General features: G+C 44.5%; 1 protein-coding gene and 1 pseudogene across 2 annotated transcripts; both read right to left on the reverse strand.

The window, feature by feature from the left end:
* Window positions 1-15,686, reverse strand: CFAP20 (cilia and flagella associated protein 20). Of its 2 annotated transcripts, XM_054455109.2 has the most exons (6): window positions 15,119-15,686; window positions 3,311-3,390; window positions 2,481-2,592; window positions 1,702-1,890; window positions 1,243-1,353; window positions 1-438 (listed from the first exon to the last, which is right to left on the reverse strand). In XM_054455109.2, exons 1-6 carry the CDS (start codon window positions 15,200-15,202, stop codon window positions 433-435), a joined length of 582 nt encoding a protein of 193 aa, XP_054311084.1. In that variant the 5' UTR covers window positions 15,203-15,686; the 3' UTR covers window positions 1-432. The 2 variants fall into 2 exon arrangements, with proteins under 2 accessions (XP_054311084.1, XP_054311085.1); XM_054455110.2 differs by lacking the exons at window positions 1-438; window positions 1,243-1,353 and adding an exon at window positions 1,376-1,488 and having other exon boundaries at window positions 15,119-15,668.
* Window positions 15,243-21,067, reverse strand: part of LOC129015166 (GTP-binding nuclear protein Ran-like) — a 15,197-nt pseudogene continuing 9,372 nt past the window's right edge.

Here is a 21,067-nt window from a genome sequence, read left to right on the forward strand (position 1 = left end):
TTTACAAACCAGGAATATATCATTTTATTCATTTCCAGATTATGAGTATGACACAGCATATACATATATTTAGATAATATATAAAACATAGAATAAACCGCAGGAAGAAATATTGGTCTGGAATTCCTTATGGGCCATCTTTAATTCTGTAAGTTCACGGTAAAGGTATCTCCCCCTACACTGGGGCAGGCGGTGGAATAAGCTCCAGCATTCATGCGCCACTCACAGGACTGCTTACCCCCTCTGCACTTACAATGCAGTCACAGAGTTACGGCATGGTCACCGGTGTCCATGACAAGCAACACCAAGTATAAATAACAGAACTACAGCACAGCGAACTAAGATAAATATGTTTTTGCATCGTCCTCCACATAGTTTCCTTTTAAAAAGAAGAGTCACATCCAGGGTCTATCCCTTGAGTCACAATTCCAGTTATTGCTGAAGGGAAAAAACACAGAAGAGGCATCAGTTTAAGTTACTAGAAAACAGATGGTCAGTGTCACAGGCCCCCTGCGTCTGGTGACACTTGAGTGGACAGTGACTGTGGAGAATGGACACACATCTGCAGCACACAGGCAGGGAAGCACCCACCCTTGTGTTAGCAGGGACCTATCAGCTGATAATACTTTTGGGCTGATTAAGAGTTAAGATGGCGCTGGGCACGGTGGCTCATGCCTGTAATCCCAGCAGTTTGGGAGGCCGAGGCAGGCGGATCACTTGAGGTCAGGAGTTTGAGACCAGCCTGGCCAACATGGTGAAACCCCGTCTCTATAAAAATTAAAAATTAGTTGGGCATGGTGGCGGATGCCTGTAATCCCAGCTACTCAGGAGCCCGAGGCACAAGAATCCCTTGAACCTGGGAGGCAGAGGTTGCAGTGAGCTGAGATCATGCCACTGCACTCTAGCCTGGGCAGCAGCGCAAGACTCCATCTCAAAAAAAAAAAAAAAAAAAAAAAAAAGTTAAGATGGAAGATATTTTCTGAAGTTCTGGGAGCCAGTAGTAGGAAGTGCCTCATCCCCTCTCACCGTGGAGAGGGGAGACAGCAGTAACCGAATATTTCACAGGAGCATTCCTGATTCAGTGCTGATGCTGGAAGGAGACCTAAGATCTTGCGATATAAAGGCACCCCAAAGTGTCAACACAGAGAGGCTCTGCAGCTGAATTCTTAGACCAGAGCACCTTCCAGGAACACAGCTCCCCCCACTCACTGGTGGGCCTTCTTCTGGGGAAGACTGGCTTACCTTTGCCTTGTTCTGAACTGGGAGATACAGTTTGAACTCTGCCGGCAGCTCATCTTCTGAGTAGAGTCTGTCTGAGAAGTAAACCCGTCGGATGCGACAATTTGCATGGATCTGTCAAGGCAATGCTTCTTTTGAGAGGCTAAATGTGACTCTTCTCCCCCTTTTCCTGAATCTTCTAGAGGCCCTCTTCTAGGACTGGGAACGCTTCATCTCCGGCGTCTCCTTGGCTTGTCTTAGGGATGGATTCTGGCAAGAGGGAGGTCTTACTTGCTGCATTCACCTCTATACCTGACCCGACTTCTGAATACTTCTTGGACCTCTGTGAGGCCAAAGCTCCCTGGACAGTGTGGCAACTGAAGCCAGAAACCCACACTGTTCTGCTACGTGGGCCACAAGCCAATATTAGACGCAGTGTGCCCTATCCCCAACCCAGGGCTCTATCTGGGAAAGGAGCAGTACCTGCACTCTGAGGGTCTCAATGTAATTGGTGCCGTATGCTCGCCTCGTGAAGTCGAGTAAGTTGAACTGAATCTGGTTCCAGCCGTCATCCAGCCGCATGGGCATGGTGCAGATGAAGGGTTTGACCCGGGTGGTGCTCTGGTAGTTACTTGCCCGAAAGCGACGACGCACATTCTTGTCATCTAGTACCTGTGAAACACAGAGAAGAAGCGTCACACTAGCTCTGTCTTGGAAGAAGCACACAACCTTGTCCAGACAAGGACCTGAATTCCCACAGCTTGCTTTCCCAAGGCTGAGACTTAGAGGAAAATAAACAGACCAGACACAGGTCATACGCTGCATGCAGATGGCCCGGAAGTAGCCGGTTTATCTTGTTTGTTGCCAAGACAACACCAGCTGCTTATGACATATAACACAGTCAGCAGGCTCTCAGACCACAGAGTATATAAATGTTCTTCCTTTTGAAAAATCAGAAATACTAAAACAGAACAGCCACCCACTATTAAATAATCACTCCCCAAATGGATACCACGCTAACTCTGACACATGGAAATTACTAGATTTTCTAGGTGCTTACTGTTTCTTTAAAAACCTGGCATTAAATTTTATTACTAATATCAAATTTACATAACAAGGACTGCATTGGGCTTATACTAGAAGCAGAAAAGAATACACGCAAAAGGATAAAGATACTTTTGTAGGGCCACTTCTTCCCATCAGTTCAAAGGCTATCTCTCTGGTATAGCCAAGAGTGGACACATTCATGTACACATACTTACCTGCACTTCGAAGGTAAAATACTTCTTCAGGTTTTTGATAATCATGACAAGGAAAGGAAGTTTAATTCCCAGTGTCTTCTTGGGGTCTGCAGGGCATGTGATATATGTGGTGCTGTAGAGAGAGGAAATACTAATAAACACACTCCTGGACTCTCTTCCTTTGTGGTATGCACAACAATAACACATAGTCCAAGAGGATACACTGGAAAGCAGATCTAAAAGATTCAGACACGCCACCCAGTGAATCCGTCAGCCCTAAGTCAGCGGATGCTTTAACAAACGCTGGACCCAGAAACAAAAGCTTAACACAGGACTAGACAGCAGCAATAAAATATCTGAAAAACAAAGCCAGACAGTGGATCTTAGAAGCTCCTCCAGTGAGAGAAGACCTCAATTCTGGTCCAGGGAGCCATCGAATGACAGAAAACCAAAACTGAGACCTCTATGGCACTGAAAACCACACTGTCCACTCACTGGATGAGCTGTACAACACTGCCCACTCCCCACCCCGACACATACTTTGGTTAATAATATAGCTAATACTGACATAGTGCTTACTGTGTGCTAAGCAAGGCTTTAAGTGTTTTTTATATATTCATTTATTTACTCCTCGCAATAACCCTATAAGGAAAATGTACTATTATTCTGCCCATTGTACAGATGAGTATGCTAAGGTCTGGGGGATTCAGTAACTTGCCCATGGTAAGCCCTAAGTGGCAGAGATGGACTCACATCCGGCACTCTGACTCCGCAGTCTGTGCTATTAACCTCTGTGACATACTGCCTCCCTAGTATATGATGTCTCTGGGAGAACAGAGGTGGCAACCTACCTTACATTTGTCCCTTCAATCTCTAGCACGAGGGACTGGATATCATTATCAGTGATTCTTTTGATGTGGCCATTCCGTACCTACAAGAAAGAAAATTCGATTAGTACTGAAATATCCGACAAGGCTGAATAGGACTATTTAAAGAAAACCACGGTAGCCTAAGAGGCATACAAAGAAATTTGTGACACAGTACACTGAAGCTTATATGTAAGTAAGCCATGCTATTACTTCTAGACAGGGTCACATCAACCACCATGGGAATCCCAGGTAATTTGGCAATCCCTAAATCAGGGGAAACTTCTCCCCAAATACATCAACTCAATTTAGATTCAGCTAATATCTACTGAATGCCTACTACGCACCAGAAATATCACACACATTCCCTTCTCACTTAAGCCTCACACAATAAAAACAACAAGGCAGGTGATACTGTTTCCATTTTACAAATGTGGACATTGGCACCCCAGAACTGCAAATGCCAAACCCTAAGTAGGAGACTAAGGATTCAGCAGCCTTTCCACTGCCTCATACTGCCTCGTAGATTTCTTTCTTTCTCTTTCTTTTTTCTTTTTTTTGAGATGGAGTCTCGCCCTGTCACCCAGGCTGGAGTGCAATGGCGCGATCTTGGCTCACCGCAACCTCTGCCTTCCAGGTTCAAGCGATTCTCCTGCCTCAGCCTCCTGAGTAGCTGGGATTATAAGCATGCGGCACCACGCCCAGCTAATTTTTTTTTTTTTGTATCTTTAGTAGGGACGGGGTTTCACCATGTTGGCCAGGCTGGTCTCGAACTCCTGACCTTGTGATCCACCTGCCTTGGCCTCCCAAAGTGCTGGAATTATAGGCATGGGCCACCTCGCCCGTCCTGCCTTGTATATTTCTTTGGCCAGAAAAGCCAAAGAAAAGCTGAGTGTTACTGAGGAGGGCAGCAACAAAAAGTGAAAGCATTCCTCCCCTGGAGTTATCCTGCTTCATGCTTCCCTATCTGCTTTTCCCTAATTTTCTACTTTTTAAAGCAGGAATTCAATTCTCATCTGTGCCACACACAGACGCCTTCTTTAGCATTTTCAGCCCACACTGACCTCTCTTTTCTCTGATTTGTTTTTCTGGCTCATGTTGTCTAGACGACATAATTTAGCACCTCATCCTACATTGTTTTGTATTGTTTGCTGCATATGTAGGAGGTAGATGATGGGGAGGAATCAATACTCAATACAGATTCCTCCTCTCAAAATATTTAGGAAAGAACAGTTATCTTCAAGCATTAAACTTTTAAGCAACTAATATAAACAGAACAGAGATATGCAAAGGCACTTTCAAAACAGGGCTGGGGTCAGGCACAGTGGCTCATGCCTGTAATCCCAGCACTTTGGGAGGCCGAGGCAGGAAGATAGCTTGAGCTCAAGAGTTCCAGATCAGCTTGGGCAACATAGTAAGACATTGTTTATATAAAAAATTAGCCAGGTATGGTGGCGTGCACCTGTAGTGCCGCCTATAGTCCCAACTACTTGGGAGGCTAAGGTGGGAGGATCACTTGAGCCCAGGAGGTCCAGGCTGCAGTGAGCTGTGATTGTGCCACTGCACTCCAGCCTAGATGAGTAGGTGACAGAGCAAGACCCTATCTCAAAACAAAACAAAACCAAAAAAACATGGCTGGGGTCAGGCATGGTGGTTCACGCTTGTAATCCCAGCACTTTGGGAGGCCAAGGCGAGAGGATTGCTTGAGCTCAGGAGTTCAAGACCCATCTGGACAACATGGTGAAACCCCATCTCTACAAAAAATTAGCCAGGTGTAGTGGCACGTGCTTGTAGTCTCAGCTCCTCGGGAGGCTGAGGTGGGAGGACAGCCTGAGCCTGGGAGGTCGAGGCTGCAGTGAGCTGTGATTGTGCCACTGTACTCAAGCCTGGGCGACAGAGTGAGATCCTGTCTCAAAAATGAACAAATAAACAAAAAAACAAGGCTGGACTATTAAGGCTGAATGGAATAACAGATGAAAAAGATCAACTAGGTTTAGAACAGGAGACATCAGAAAGACAAACCCACGGTCTTTCTTTAGGCATTGTGGAAAGGGCTGTGTTAGGCTGCCATAATCAATGACTCAATCACACTGACTAAAGCTCCTCTTGTTCACTCATCAGCCTTCTGATTACGATTTGGCTATTAGACTTGCATATGGGGAGAAATCAGTGTTGAGTCTGGTAGTTTTATTTTTCAACATAAATTATTAATCAAATGTTTCTGTTTTTAGACATTAGTCTCTGTGAGCTCTGTCACTGTGAGTCTGATCCACTCATGGTCTGCCTCGTGTTCTAAAGGTGACATCTGATGTCACTGCCCACCTTTTTCACAACTGCAACCAAGTCTTGTCTCCTTAAAAAAGAATAAGCTCAAGCAAGAGACAAGACCAGTTATGAAGCATCATTTCTATCTTCGACAATGCTTAGCACAGTGCTAGCCATAAACTAAGTGTTCAAATATTTGCTGACTTCTGGAATCTGTCACCCTAAGAGTTGGCACATATGAATAGGTTCAAGGAGGGTTTTAAAAATTCCTGGATAACACATCCCCCATGGACTATTATAGGAAGCCAGAGATGCTGGGGCATATCACAAAGCCCACAGGGCAGCCAGCATGAAGAATACTTCCACAAATGGGTGCCCATTGTCAGAGACAGAATGCTGGGCTAGACGGGACCCCAATCCCTGCCAATGGAGCATTTCTTAGGCTCTCAAGACACAAAACGTCACATTGAAATGATTCTCAAACAAAGCTGGCAATGTTCAATGCCCTCCTGCTTTGAATTCTGGGCCCCTTTCCAAGGAGATTAAGAGCACAAAGGCTTGGGTCTGTGCAGAACATGCCACCACTGCCCACCTCATTCGCCATCTAATGTTCCCAACCTAAGTGGCAATATTCCTCCTATATTTTCTGTGGAAAACCAGGCAGATTCAGTGAAGAAGGAATTAATGAAGAAATCATTTCCAATTAATGCGAGCAGCCCTACTGATAAGAGCTGGCAGTATTCCAACAAGATGCAAACACTACTTTTATAACACACCACTAATTATTCTCAATAACATAAACATTCTTTAAAACGGGACAAACTGCAAAGATCAAATAGACAGTTAAATTGACAGGATTAAGAAGTAACTTAGGCCTGAAAACTGCTATTGCTAAAAAGCAACGTGTTGCTATTGATCCACCCTTATTTAAAGCATGCCCTCAAATTTCACATCCCTCAAGCTCTCTCTGGCCAGAGTCAACAAGAGGCCTCCCTCAGTTCCAGAAAGACCAGCTAGATCTCACAGGGAGAAAATGTTAGGGAATCTGCCTTCTGCCCATCTCAAAGTTTACGACTTCCCTGGAACTCCAGCAGATATGACCTATTCAGGTCTTTACAGAAGAAAACAAAGCTGTACAATGCACACAGAAGCCAATGCAGGCTGGAAGCCGGATAGACTGTAGTATTCCTACACTTCTGCCCAGAGGCAAGCTAACTTTTAGTTGGATTTTCAATAAATTACTAAAGAGATTTCTTTTTCTCCCAGTGTTACTAGATAACAAACACACTCACAAATTTAAGTTTTACAAAATGAATGAATGTATTCCACAAAACAAGGGAACTTAGAGGGGTCAAGGCAACTTTGTTGAAGGAATGCCCATCAGTCTCTCTAGAGTTTGAACCTGGCTGGTGGTAAGACAAACTAAACAGAGCTTTTCCCCAAGAGACTGTTTAACCCCCCAACGAAGAAAAACACAAGTATCCCCATGTGACAAGTCTCCAGAGGTTTGAAATAAAATTAAGTGGATTTGTTAGTGAATTATGATTTTTCTCCTTTATTAAGTTTAAAGGGCTGCAAATACAAACTCACTGGGAAAGAGTAGGGTGGAGGTGGTAAGGGCGATCAATCAGATATGTGCATTAGAGGGTAATTTCCCAAAGCCTCTTCTCTAGGCTCTAAAACTAGAATCAAAGGGGAGAGGCGACAGGCAATTTGGGGCAAAGGCTCCCCACCACCCTGGCCATGTGGCTGTCATTGCCTAATATTATAAAGGTCTTCCAGGAAAGCAACCCCCTCCTAAAACCAGCTTCTGACAACAGCATACAGGAAGATATATGTCTCAGAAAGTATCAACGTCCTTTCCTTAGCTCCTTCCAGTTCAGAGGTCGCTAGGCAGGCGTGGCTTTGGGATGAAGATAAAATGAACTGCTCAGCATTTATTGCTCATGGCGGAAGCACGTTTTAACATGTTCTGTCCCTCTCTAGATCACAAAGAGCCGACTGTTTTTGATTTGTTAATTCTTTTTCATTCATGACACATTCCCACTATCAAAGTGTGGCCTATGAGTGCTTTATTCCTCAAAAAATAAAAATAAAAAATAAAAATCTAAAGCCAATATTGTTTTATTTCATTAATTTCCCCTCCCCTTCCCATGAGCTGGAGATACTCAAAGAGCTTCAGAACCCAGTTACCGGCAATTACAGATTGTAATGGTTCTCTGCCTCTGCAGACAACAGAGGTGACCAAAGCTTCAGGCCAGTCTTACAATCACTCTCCCAGGCTTTCCATGGTTGCTAGGGCAACTAATAAAGAACACCGATTTCTCTCCCTCCCCACAATGTAAGCCTCAGGGAGGTGGGTCAAGCTGAGGGAAAAAAAAAATACTACTACTGGGATAGGGAGGGAGCTGGTGGATGCTGTATATTTCTATGATTGCTTTAAAAATAACACGAGTTGTATCCATTCCCTCCCCCAACTTTCATTTTTCTGGCCCCACCCACTCAGCCTGGCAGGCAGCTGAACCCTCAGCCATCTGGCATCCTAGCTTTAATGACACACGCTCTAATTTACATTAAGCCATTAGAGCTGTCCATTTCAGCAGGAAAGTTCCTGCACTGGGTTAAGGGCTGGGTTCCCAGACAGAAATTAGGCAGAGGGAGACCCCTGTGGGGAGAACTGGGCATAGCTCTGACTCAGACTCCCAGGCTCCAGGGGTCAAAGGCTTCACTCCCTTTGCTGTACTTGACAGGGGCTATCCAGACAGCAGACAAGCAACTCTGGGCATACACCAACAACCCCTAAGTTAGCGTAAGGACAATTATGTGCACAGCTAAGAAAAGGCAAGAGTAATTAAAACCCATGCCTTCGGACGGGCGTGGTGGCTCACGCCTGTAATCCCAGCACTTTTGGAGGCTGAGGTGGGCAGATCACCTGAGATCAGGAGTTTGAGACCAGCCTGGGCAACATATGAAACCCCATCTCTACTAAAAATACAAAAAAATTAGCTGGGCATGGTAGCGCATGCCTGTAATCCCAGCTACTCAGGAGGCTGAGGCAGGAGAATTGCTTGAATCCAGAAGGAGGAGGTTGCAGTAAGCCAAGATTGTGCCATTGTACTCCAGCCTGGGTGACAGAGCGAGACTCTGTTTCCAAAAAAAAAAAAAAAACCAAAAAACCATGTCTTCGTTCAATTACAGTAAAACCTGACTCAGAATAATGAAGAACATTCTCCAAGTCAGAAAAAAAGTTTTACTACCTTTATGTCCAAATACACTCAATTCTACTACTGAAAACGGCACCAATTTAATTTTTATCAACAAGGCGTGCTAACTAAAAACTAGAATGTAGGAAATTTTTTCTGAAGAGAGACTTTATTTTTAAAATTAGAACAGGACATGGGAATCTAACACTATCCAGCAACAACAGCAGAAGACTCTGGTTTAATATTTAGTCTTGGAGTATGGGAGAAACAGCAGCAGCTGAGAGAAAGACAAGGTGACAGGAAAGACAGACAAAGGCGTTTTCATGAATTAATGCAATCTCATCTCATGTACTTTTAGGATACTATCTTGTTTTTTTTTGAGACAAAGTTTTGCTCTTGTTGCCCAGGCTGGAGTGCAATGGCACCATCTCGGCTGACCGCAACCTCCACCTCCCGGGTTCAAGTGATTCTCCTGCCTCAGCCTCCCGAGTAGCTGGAATTACAGGCACGTGCCACCATGCCCAGCTAACTTTTATATTTTTAGTAGAGACGGGATTTCTTCATGTTGGTCAGGCTGGTCTTGAACTCCTGACCTCAGCCCACCTTGGCCTCGCAAAGTGCTGGGATTACAGGCGTGAGCCACTGCGCCTGGCCAGGATACTACCATTACGACTGAAAATTGGCTGGGCGCGGTGGCTCACGCCTATAATCCCAACACTTTGGGAGGCCAAGGCAGGCGGATCACGAGGTCAGGAGATCGAGACCATCCTGGCTAACACGGTGAAAACCCATCTTTACTAAAAATGCAAAAAATTAGCTGGGCATGGTGGCAGGCGCCTGTAGTCCCAGCTACTCCGGAGGCTGAGGCAGGAGAATGGCGTGAACCTGGGAGGTGGAGCTTGCAGTGAGCCGAGATCGTGCCACTGCACTCCAGCGTGGGGGACAGAGCAAGACTCTGTCTCAAAAAAAAAAAAAAAAAAAAATACTGTAAATTATAGCATGTTTTACACAAGTATAAGTGGGAACAGAACCTCCTGGTATTTTCCTTACAACCAGAAGTAATGTTTACATTAAACATAAGAGTCTTTTAATAAATATAAGATTTGCTGGTCCCAGATGTCAAGGTAACATTAAAGAAAACCCTAATTTCTTCTAAGCTGTTGGTTTAGAAACTTACAAAAGCTTCTATCAGGAAACTGTATAGCCAGAAATACAGACCTTAAGAAGCTAATAATGTCACGTGTGATAAGAAAGAAGTAAAAAGAAGTAAATTAACTTACCCTGAAGAGTCAAGGAAGGTCACTCTGAGAAAGGCCTTTGAACTGTGACTGGAGACTAATGAAAAGATGGGAGTGAGGCTTGTGGGGTGGTGAGGGGCAGCACCCAGCAGAGGGACCAGGAAGTGCAAAAGCTTGAAGGTGAGAGAACAGGACTTCCTTCAATTCAGTAGGAGGCTACTACTAAGAGGCGGAACCGGGTGAAGTGAGCCCCGCCTAGAGAACGAGTGAAGCAGGTGCCAGAGCATGGGTTATGTGGCCTTAGAGCCACATTAAGGGCTTAGGGCTGGGCGAGCCATGGTGCAACAACTAAATTCTTCTCATTTCAGAAGTCTGGTTTTACAGTACTTCCTATTCCTAGAAATCTGGATGGTGGGCTCAGTTCAAACATCTTATTTTAGTTTTGAGCAAATTCCTCAGTCCTTGCCATATTTAATACTATATGTCATTACTTATAAAGTACTAACTACAGTCATGCATTGCTTAAGGATGGGGTTACGTTCTGAGAAATGCCTCATTAGGCAGTTCCATGGCTGTGTGAATATCAGAGTGTACTTACACAAACTTCGACAGTACAACATCCTACACACCTGGGCCATAGGGTATAGCCTATTGCCCCTAGGCTACAATCTGTACAGCATACTACTGTACTGAATACTGTAGGCAACTGTAACATAATGGTAAGTATTTTTGTGTCTAAACATAGAAGAGGTACAGTAAAGTACTGTATAAACGATAAAAAGTGATACAACTGGATAGGGCACTGGCCATGAGTGGAGCATGCAGCACTGGAAGTTGCTCTGGGTTGAGTCACTGAGTGAGTGGTGAGTGAACGTGAAGGCCTAGGACATTACTGAACACTTTGTAAACACAATACACTTATGCTACACTACATTTATTTTATTTAGTTATTCAGTTAGTGCTGGGATTACAGGCATGAGCCACTGTGCCTGGCCAGACTACACTAAATTTATTAAAAATATTTTTCTTTCATCAGTAATAAATTAACCTTGGCTTACTGGAACTTTTTTACTTTATAAACTTTAAAAATTTAAAAAACTTTTAGACTATTTTGTAATAACACTTAGCTTAAAACACAATGTTCAACTGCACAAAAATATTTTCTTTCTATATATCTTTATTCCATAAGGTTGTTCCTATTTCTTTTTTTAACTTTTTAAACTTTTTTTTAAAAACTAAGACACAAACACACATGAGCCCAGGCCCGCACAGGGTCAGGATCATTAACATTAATCACAGTCTCCACCTCCACATGCTGTCCCACTGGAAGGTCTGCAGAAGCAATAACGCACATGGCGCTGTCATCTCCTACGACAACACTGCCTTCTTCTGAAATATCTCCTGAAGGACCTGCCTAAGGTTAACTTTTTGTTCTTGTAAGTAGGAGTACATTCTAAAATTATGATAAGGCCAGGCACGGGAACTCATGCTTGTAATTCTAGCACTTTGGGAGGCTGAGGCAGGAGGACTGCTTGAGCATAGGAATTCAAGACCAGCCTGGGCAACATGGAGAAACTCCGTCTCTACAAAAATACAAAAATTAGTGAGGTGTGGTGGTGAGGGCCCGTAGTCCCAGCTACTTGGCAGGTTGAGGTGGGAGGACTGCTTGAGCCCAGGAGATGGAGACTGTAGTGAGCCCTGATTGCACTACTGCATTCCAGCCTGGGCAACGGCAAGACCTTGTCTCAGAAAAATAAAATACAATAAAATAATGATAAAGAGTATAGTAAATACATAAACCAGCAACATAGTCATTTATCATCAAGTGTTAGGCACTGAACATCATTGTATATGCTATACTTTTACATGACTGGCAGTGCAGTAGGTTGGTTTATACCTACTCACAAACACGAGTAATGCACTTGACTTAACGAACAACTATTATGTCACTAAGTGGCAGGAATTTTTCAGCTCCATGATAATCTTATGGCACCACTGTCATGTGTAAGGTCTGTCGTTGACTGAAACGCCATCATGTGGTGCATGACTGCATATACTATATCTGTTGTTAAGGACTTTATATACAGCTTCATTGAATCTTCATAACCATGAGAAATAGATGAGAAAACTGAATGGTTAAGGACATAGCTAAGGTCACACAACTGGAACACAGCACAGCCAGGATGCAAATCCAAGGTGTCTGACCACGCCCTAGCACTGAGGTTTTTAGGTAAGATACTGTTTTTCCGCTTAAGGAACCTGCAGTCCAGTGGACGATCTACAATAGAAAATCGCCAGCCACAGGCGCACCCATGAGGCTTAACTCAAGTTCTCAATGAAAAGAATGTTTAAGTTGAGATCGGAAGGATGAGATGGAGCGGAGGGGCTGTGAGCTTCAGAGAGTCAAATAAATTGCCGGTGTTACAAACAGTAACGGACAAGCCATCCTCACAAAAGAGAAGCTTGCAAATTCACTGGTACTGTGAATACGGCCTTCACTTCTATGCAGACAGAGCCTAAACAAAAGTCAAACCAAATTTCTCAAGATTCTTCATAGAAACCGAACAGAAATTCTCTCTATATATACTCAGGAAAGAAAACAGTAAAGTTTTCTGAAATAAAAATAACTATAAATAGGCACCACAGTCAATATATACCTACTGGCAAAAGTCAAGGTCATGTCTAGATAAATGTAGACAGTCCTCACCTCCCCACAAACTCTGTCCTTATTACAACTTTGCCTTAGTCCCTGGCAGCAGGAAAAATGTTTTCTCTATCTTCCCAAGTCTACGCAAAGCCTGTCACTCAGCTGTTGCTCAATAAATCTTTGATAAGTACATCAATTCCCAGTGTTCCCCCTATTGGATTGAATTTCCAGCACTTTATGCGGACTTATAGCTGAAAAAAAGCACACACGACAAAGGTGAGGGATATGGCCCCAAACTTTCCCTTCTTCTCTTTCCTTCCCTTGCCCCAAGAGGGGAAAAATCCTCAATCCTAAACATTTTTCAACTGAGTCTAAATAAGAAGAGTTAGAAACACAAAATTAGCTTTTACCATTGTGAAGATTTTGCTTGAAATGAGTGTTCTAAAGGTTTTGGCAAAATGTCTGTTTAATTTACTCCAAGTAACCGTGCCAATCGATTTAACAATGTTTTCACACGTGTTTATGTCATTAGGGTACCATCCGACCTCTAGTGGCGTTGTTAAGGGACACAGTGCACCATGGTTACCATGCTTTTATATTCTTGGGTAAACATGTCGACTATTCAAAAAGCCGCATTTGAAAAATAAAACACAGCACACAAGATCAAGCCCAGAAGGGTTAAAATGGAAAACTGATACAAGTTTCGTAACAGAAATTCTGAGGCCTCCCTACTACTGGAATTCTTTCAGCTTTAGTAAGTTCTCTATCTGCTCTGAAAACCTCTCCTCCTAGGTCAAGTCCCATTCTCGATTTCAATTGCCTTATACTGACACTTCGTTACAATTCAGTTTCCAAATTCCACTGGCACAGAGGGCCCGCCTCACTTCATGCCTTCTGACAGCCCATAACTGAGTCAAGTGACAGCTGGGAAGCCAACCTCCTTACAGAGTTCCCAGGCACCCTGGGCTCTCTTTGTACAGATGCAATTTACAGTTTACAATGCTTTATTCCACTGTGAAAAAATACATGAAACTAAAAACCTCAGTAACGCAGCAACGTTAAGGAACTGCTTTCCTGTACTCTGGCACTAGCTCTAGCTTGTGGATAGAATCATCTGAAAGAGAAGAGATGGGCAGATTTTACATACACAAAGGCCCAACTTCATTATATTCAGATTTTTCAACTATCTTATGAAAGTAACACTATGGACACACCATCCTAAAAGCTGCCCTCAGAACGCAGAGTTCCCTAGTGGTGACAGGCAGAAAGCTACTCATGTTCTCTCCCAACTTTATGTGGCCCAGAGCTCTCATCTGTGGATAAGGGAATACAGAGACGTGTTCCGAGATAAAATTCAAAATTCTTGGCTTCATTACCAATAAATCCTGCTGAGATTATTCCACATGCATCTCTATAAAAAGCAGCATTCAGCATACCCACACTCGCCATTCTCCCAGAGAGCAGTACTAAGAATATGACTTAAATTCCACATTGGAGTGCCTCCCGTAACTTATATTCAAGAAATACTACAGCTGATTGCCTGGGAATTTGCATGAAGAACGAAATACAAAAGTAATAAAATGCAGACCAATTCATAGACAGCTAGATCTTTCTTCACATCTGCAAAAAACAGATTCATCATCTCTTGGGGCCAAACACAGTATCATCTAGTGGATGCCTGAATAAAGATGAGGCCTGTACTTGGCTCTGAGTTTATTAATCCAAACAAGACTTTGACTGTCAGCATTCTGCAGTTTTCCTGATGGAGAAATCAGGCACCGAGGGCATAGTACAGGCAAGTCACAGTGAGTGTGGAGCAGGGGCCAAGGGCCACTGAATTCTGACTTATTTGGGATCAGTGGGAGGAAGGGAGCAAATGAATGCAATTTAAACATCACTGGCTTGGCCGGAGGCTTTCTGTCTGCGCCTCTGTAAGGGTGACTGAACAAAGGCTCTGTGTCTAGTGCCCAGCACCGTGCCTGGCACAAAAACGGATATCAGTAAATATTTGGAATCCGTGAATAGCAGGTCTTTTCATCTTTACATCCCCAAAGCTCCCTCAAATAAGTTCGTGCATTTCATGCTAGGAGATGGGCACCATCAACCCCATTATATTGGTGGGGAAACAGTGGCTCAAAAGAATGGACTGACTGACCAAGTCAAGTCAGCAGCGAGGGTCGTGGCCCTAACCACACCACAGCTGCGGGACACTTAGATCTCAGCCACGCCCACCCACATGCACCGCCCCCCCACCTCCTCCGCTGCTTACACGACGCCCCCACCTCGCGCCCCAGTCCCGCCAGGCTGGGGACAAGGCACAGCGGCGTCCTCTCGGCCTCTCCCAGGCCCCAATTCGACACAACCATTCCCCGTCCCCAGCCCCCGGAGGAGGAGGGGGTGCAGCCCCTCCACCCCGCCCCGTCGCCGCCCCTAGCCCGACCTTTTTGTCCCAGATTTGCAGAGGCTTGCTGCCGATGCTGTAGAGGATGGAGAGGAAGCCGCTCTGGAACGTGTTTTTGAACATCTCGCCGACGGCCTTCTCCTAAGCCGCCCCCGGAGCCGACCTAGGCCCCGGAGTAGATATAGGCACCGAGCGTCGAAGGCACAGCAGCGGGCCGACCCTGTTCCGAAGAAGGGTGGTTGAGCTCCTGGCCTCCGGATCTGCAGCCACTGATGGCCGGACTCGGACGCGGGAACGCTAAGGCCGCGATCTTCAGCTGCGAGCTCAGAACGGAAACCACAGCAACTACCGCCCGCGCCGCGCTATTTCCCCGCCTTCAATGGAGGCGGAGGGCCGCCCGTTGCTTAAAATGAATCCCTCCGCCCATCTGAGCCCGCCCCCCGGGAGGGCGGGGACCAATCCCGTTACAAGGACCACGGACTTCCGTTTCGTTCCGCCTGTAAGCCCCGCCTGGTCCCACCCCCTCCTGAAAAGAGCTCAGTTGTCAAGGTACTATTTTTCTTGCCGTCGTCGGAGAGATGCCTTTGGAAAAGCGGAAGGGCACGGAGGGTTCTGGGGTTTGTTGCTGGCGCCTGCGTGGTGTCATGGAAACGTGGCGGGGCGGTGAGTGACGTGAGGGGGCGTGACGGCCAGGCCGGGAGGAGTTGCCCGCGCGAGAGAAAAGGGGCTAAGCAGGGAAAGTGGCTTTGAAAAAGAGCTTCTTGGCGTCGGGCGGACGCCCAGCAAATGCTTGTCGGCCAAGTACAGGATAAGGTTAAAGGGAACTAGCCAATATTCAGCACTAACTGTGATGAGCGCCTAATATACATCCCTGCCTGTCATTATTCACATTGTGGCATGCAGTCAAAGCGACACTCTGAGGAAAATGTATCGCCTTAAATACATTGATTAGAAAATAAGAAAGCCCGAACATTACTAGGCCGGGCGCGGTGGCTCACGCCCGAAATCCCTGCACTTTGGGAGGCCGAGGCAGGCGGATCGCTTGAGTCCAGGAGTTCAAGACCAGCCTGGGCAAAAAAGCGAGACCCTTCCTCTACAAAAAAATACAAAAATTAGCCGGGCGTGGTGGCGCGCGCCTGTAATCCCAGCTACTTGGGGGGCTGAGGTGGGATGACCCCTTGAGCCCGGGAGGCGGAGGCTGCAGTGAGCCGAGACCACGCCACTGCACTCCAGCCTGGGTGACAGAGCGAGACCCGGTCTCAAATAAATAAACAAATAATCCTGAACATTAAGATAAACGCAGAAATTCATAAACAAAATTAAGAAAGTTGAGTTGAACCAACAGCTGATTTTTTTTAATTATTTATTTATTTATTTTTGAGACAGGATCTCGCTCTGTCACCTAGGCTGGAGTACAGTGGCACGATCATGGCTCACTGCAGCCTCGACCTCCCCTGCTCAGCCTATCCTTCCACCCCAGCCTCCAGAGTAGCTGACTACAAGCGTGGGTCACCATGGCTGCCTAATTTTTTGTTTTTGTAGAGGCAGCGTTGCACTATGTTGCTCAGGCTGGTCTCAAACTCAGGCCGGTCTACACTCCAGCCTGGGCAACACAGTCTTTGCAGAATAAAAATAAAAATTAATACGGCTGGGCGCGGTGGCTCACGCCTGCAATCCCAGCACTTTGGGAGGCTGAGGCAGGCGGATCACGAGGTCAAGAGATCGAGACCATCCTGGCTAACACGGTGAAACCCCGTCTCTACTGAAAATACAAAAAATTAGCTGGGCCTGGTGGCGGGCGCCTGTAGTCCCAGGTACTCGGGAGGCTGAGGCAGGAGAATGACGTGAACCCGGGAGGCGGAGCTGGCAGTGAGCTGAGATCGCGCCACTGCACTCCGGCCTGGGTGAAAGTGAGACTCCGTCTCAAAATAAATAAATAAATTAATTAATTAATACCTAGAATATTTTAGAAAACACATAAAGTAAGCTACATTTTGAGTGTAAAGGGAAATCTCAAATGTTGACATACATTAGTCACTGAGCATCTACCTAAATATTGTATTTTGTGCCTAGGCCTGTGCTGGGTGGTATGGCTGATAGAAAAAGGGTCTGTAGCTAATATCATCATTATTAGCAGTTTTTGTCCATTATAGCAGTAAGTGAGTGAACATTTACTATGTGTCAGGCACTATATATTAACACCTTAGCATGTATTAACTCATTCAGTCCTCACATCAGCCCCCTAAATAATCCAGCCAGAACTTCTGGACATAGTGAGAAAATATATGAATCTTATTACTGTAGAAAGTAAAAAACTTTTTATATGAAACTGTCATTTTTGGATGATTTCTGGAGAGGCTATACCTTAGACTGATGAACAATGTATTCCTTGATTATTATTAAATTGTTAAAAATATCTTAGGCAAAAATTCCAGTTAAGAAAAGCAGACACATTAAAGAAAGAATTGACTATAGAAGAGTTATTATGATGATTATTCAGATACTACACACAACTTTACCCACTTGGAAATCTATATGAGATAAATTATTTTCTAGGAAAAAAGTGATCAATTTTGGGTCTAGAACTAGAAAACCAAATAAACAATAATCATACAGGAAAATAAAGGTTGTGATTGCTCCCCTTCAGAAAGGTTCTGAGTCTAATTACTTTATGTGAGTTTACTTTTTTTTCCTTTTCTTTTCTCTTTTTTTTTTTTTTTTTTGAGATGGAGTCTTATACTGTCGCCCGGGCTGGAGTGCAATGGTGCGATCTCGGCTCACCGCAACCTCCGCTTCCTGGGTTCAAGCAATTCTCCTGCCTCTGCCTCCTGAGTAGCTGGCACTACAGGCGCCCGCCACCATGCCCAGCTAATTTTTTGTATTTTTAGTAGAGACCGGGTTTCACTATCTTGGCCAGGCTGGTCTCGAACTCTTGACCTCGTGACCCTCCAACTCCCAAAGAGCTGGTATTACAGGCGTGAGCCACCACGGCCGGCCAAGTTTACTTTTTTTCTGATTAATGTAATGTAATATTAAGTTCATTGAGGAAACTGTGCAAAATAACATTATGATCACTCATAATGCCATTATTCAGAAATAATTGTGTACTTTTGTGTATTGTCTGTTCATGTCTTCCTGTCTTGCCATCCTCACCCATCCATTTGACTTAATTCATTCCCCTTCCTCATCCAATTATTTAAAAATACATACAGACATTCATAGAAGTTTTGTTGTAAGATAGACACAGCCAGGTGCAGTGGCGGCACCTGTAAGTCTCAGCTAACTGGGAGGCTGAGGCAGGAGGATCGCCTGAGCCTGGGAGGTTGAGACCAGCCTGGGCAACATAGTGGGACTTGTCTCAAAAAAGTAAGATAAAATAAAAATAAGCAGCACACATTTTACAAAGAAAAAAAAAATACCGGCTGGGTGCAGTGGCTCACACCTGCAATCCCAGCACTTTGGGAGGCCGAGGTGGGTGGATCATTTGAGGTCAGGAGTTCGAGACCAGCCTGGTCAACATGGTGAAACCCTGCCTCTACTAAAAATACAAAAATTAGCCAGGTGTGGTGGTGGGCATCTGTAGTCCCAGCTTCTAGGGAGACTGAGGCAGGAGACTCACTTGAACCTGAGAAGTGGAGGTTGCAGTGAGCCAAGATGTGCCACTGCACTCCAGCCTGGGTGACAGAGCAAGACTCTGACTCAAAAAAAAAAAAAAAAAAAAAAAGCCCAGCACAGGGCTCACTTGTAGTCCTAGCTACTGGGGAGGCTGAAGCAGGAGGATCGCATGAACCTAGGAGGTAGAGGCTGCAGTGCTGCTATAATGGAGATGGTGAATAGCTACTGCACTCTAGCCCATCTCTAATATTTATATATATATATATATATATATAAAGATACAATAGACACATACTGAGCACATTCTTTAGCACTGTGGCTTTTAGGATCCATCCATTGTACCAGTGTGCATCTAGTCCATTGCTTGTAACTGCTGCTCAGTTTTCCAGGTGTGCCCCAACCACATTTTATTTGTCCATGCCTACAGTAATGGACATCCTTATACCTGTCCTCTTAAGGACCTATATGAGAATTTTCTTTCTCTCTTTCTCTCTTTCTTTCTTTCTTTCCTTCTTTCCTTCTTTCTTTCTTTCTCTCTCTCTCCTTCCTTCCTTCTCTTCTTTCTTCCTTTCCTTTTCTTTCTTTCTTTTTTTCTTTTTCTCTCTCCTTCCTTCCTTTCTTTCTCTTTCTTTCTTTTCTTCCTTCCTTCCTTCCTTCCTTTCTTTCTCTCTCTCTCTCTCTTTCTTTCTTTCTACAGAGTTTCACTCTTGTTGCCCAGGCTGGAGTGCAAGGTGCAATGGCACAATCTTGGCTCACTGCAACCTTCGCCTCCTGGGTTCAAGCGATTATCCTGCTTCAGCCTCCAGAGTAGCTGGGATTACAGGCATGTGCCACCATGCCCAGCTAATTTTGTATTTTAGTACAGACGGGGTTTCTCTATATTGGTCAGGCTCGAACTCCTGACCTCAGGTAATTCACCCATTGTGGCCTCCCAAAGTGCTGGGATTACAGGCGTGAGCCACTGCGCCTGGCTGAGAATTTCTTTTGCATACACATGCAGTAACAGAATTTCTAGGTGTTCATCTATGCATATACCATGTGTAATGTGACTAAATGGCTCTCCAAAATAGTGTACCCATTTACACTCACATCAGCAGTGCATGAGGATCTCTGCAGTCACATCCAGCCACCAATAATGGATGTTATTTCACTTTCTGAACTTTGCCAGTCTGATAGGTATACAATGATAATTCATTTTATTTATCATTTGTCTGCTTACTAACATGCTGGCTTATCTCCTCATAGGTATTTAATTTAATTTAATTTTTATTTTATTTGGAGACAGAGTCTTGCTCTGTCATCCAGGCTGGAGTGCAATGGTGCAATCTCAGCTCACTGCAACCTCCGCCTCCCAGGTTCAAATGATTCTCTTGCCTCAGCCTCCCAAGTAGCTGAGATTACAGGTGCCCACCACCATGCCTGGCTAATTTTTGTACTTTTTTTTTTGAGATGGAGTTTTGCTCTTGTTGCCCAGACTGGAGTGCAGTGGCGTGATCTCGGCTTACCACAACCTCCAGCCTCCTGAGTTCAAGCGATTCGGCTGCCTCAGCCTCCTGAGTAGCTGGGATTACAGGCATGAGCTACCACGCCCAGCGAGTTTTTGTATGTTTTAGTAGAGATTGGGTTTCACCATATTGGCCAGACTGGTCTCAAACTCCTGACCTCAAGTGATCTGCCCGCCTCGGCCTCCCAAAGTGCTGGCATAACAGGCATGAGCCACAGCGCCCACCCATTCTTTATTTTAAAATTGCCGTTTGGTATCCTTTGCCCAAGTCTCTATTGAGGTACCTTTCTTTTTCTTATTGATTTGCAATAGTAAATAGTATGTCTAGGTATTAAAAATCCCTCATTGGTTTTAGACACTGCAAACATCTTTTCCCAGTCTGTCAATTGTTAATTTCATTTATCAATGTCTTCACTGAACAGAAGTCTTAATTTTTATTTAATTGTTTCCTTTCTTTTTGGTGTTATGGTTTGTGCTTAGAGGTTTAAAGAAGTTATTGCCCACCCTTAGGCCACCTCTGCATATTAACTGCATAGATTTATATTACGCATTTATGTTTCAATCCTTCCAAAGATAGTATTTGCATGTGGCATGTAGGAAATCAGTTTTATTTTTCTCCTTAGAGTAAGCCAGTTTCATTAATGTCATATGTAAACTATTTTTTCCTGAATGGTTTATGAAGCCACCTTTATTTTATATTAAGTTTCCATATATACGATGTATCTATTCTTGAACTCTCTACCAGTCCACTGGTCTATCTAAAAGTTCTTACACAAATAAGACCCAGATTATTAATTTTATTAGTATTGTTTTGTAGTGTATCTTTTTTTTTTTTTAAACAGAGTCTCACTCTGTCACCCAGTCTGGAG

This window comes from Pongo pygmaeus, chromosome 18 (genome assembly GCF_028885625.2).
Source record: "Pongo pygmaeus isolate AG05252 chromosome 18, NHGRI_mPonPyg2-v2.0_pri, whole genome shotgun sequence".
NCBI lineage: Eukaryota > Metazoa > Chordata > Mammalia > Primates > Hominidae > Pongo > Pongo pygmaeus.

Bases quoted from the DNA above. Each gene is read 5' to 3' on its own strand.
- CFAP20 (XM_054455109.2), bottom strand. From the start codon at position 15,202: ATGTTCAAAAACACGTTCCAGAGCGGCTTCCTCTCCATCCTCTACAGC. The intron at 3,391-15,118 runs GTCGGGCTAGGG...TCTTTCTTGTAG, and splicing joins TGCAAATCTGGGACAAAAAG to GTACGGAATGGCCACATCAA. The intron at 1,891-2,480 runs GTAAGTATGTGT...TGTGTTTCACAG, and splicing joins ATTTTACCTTCGAAGTGCAG to GTACTAGATGACAAGAATGT.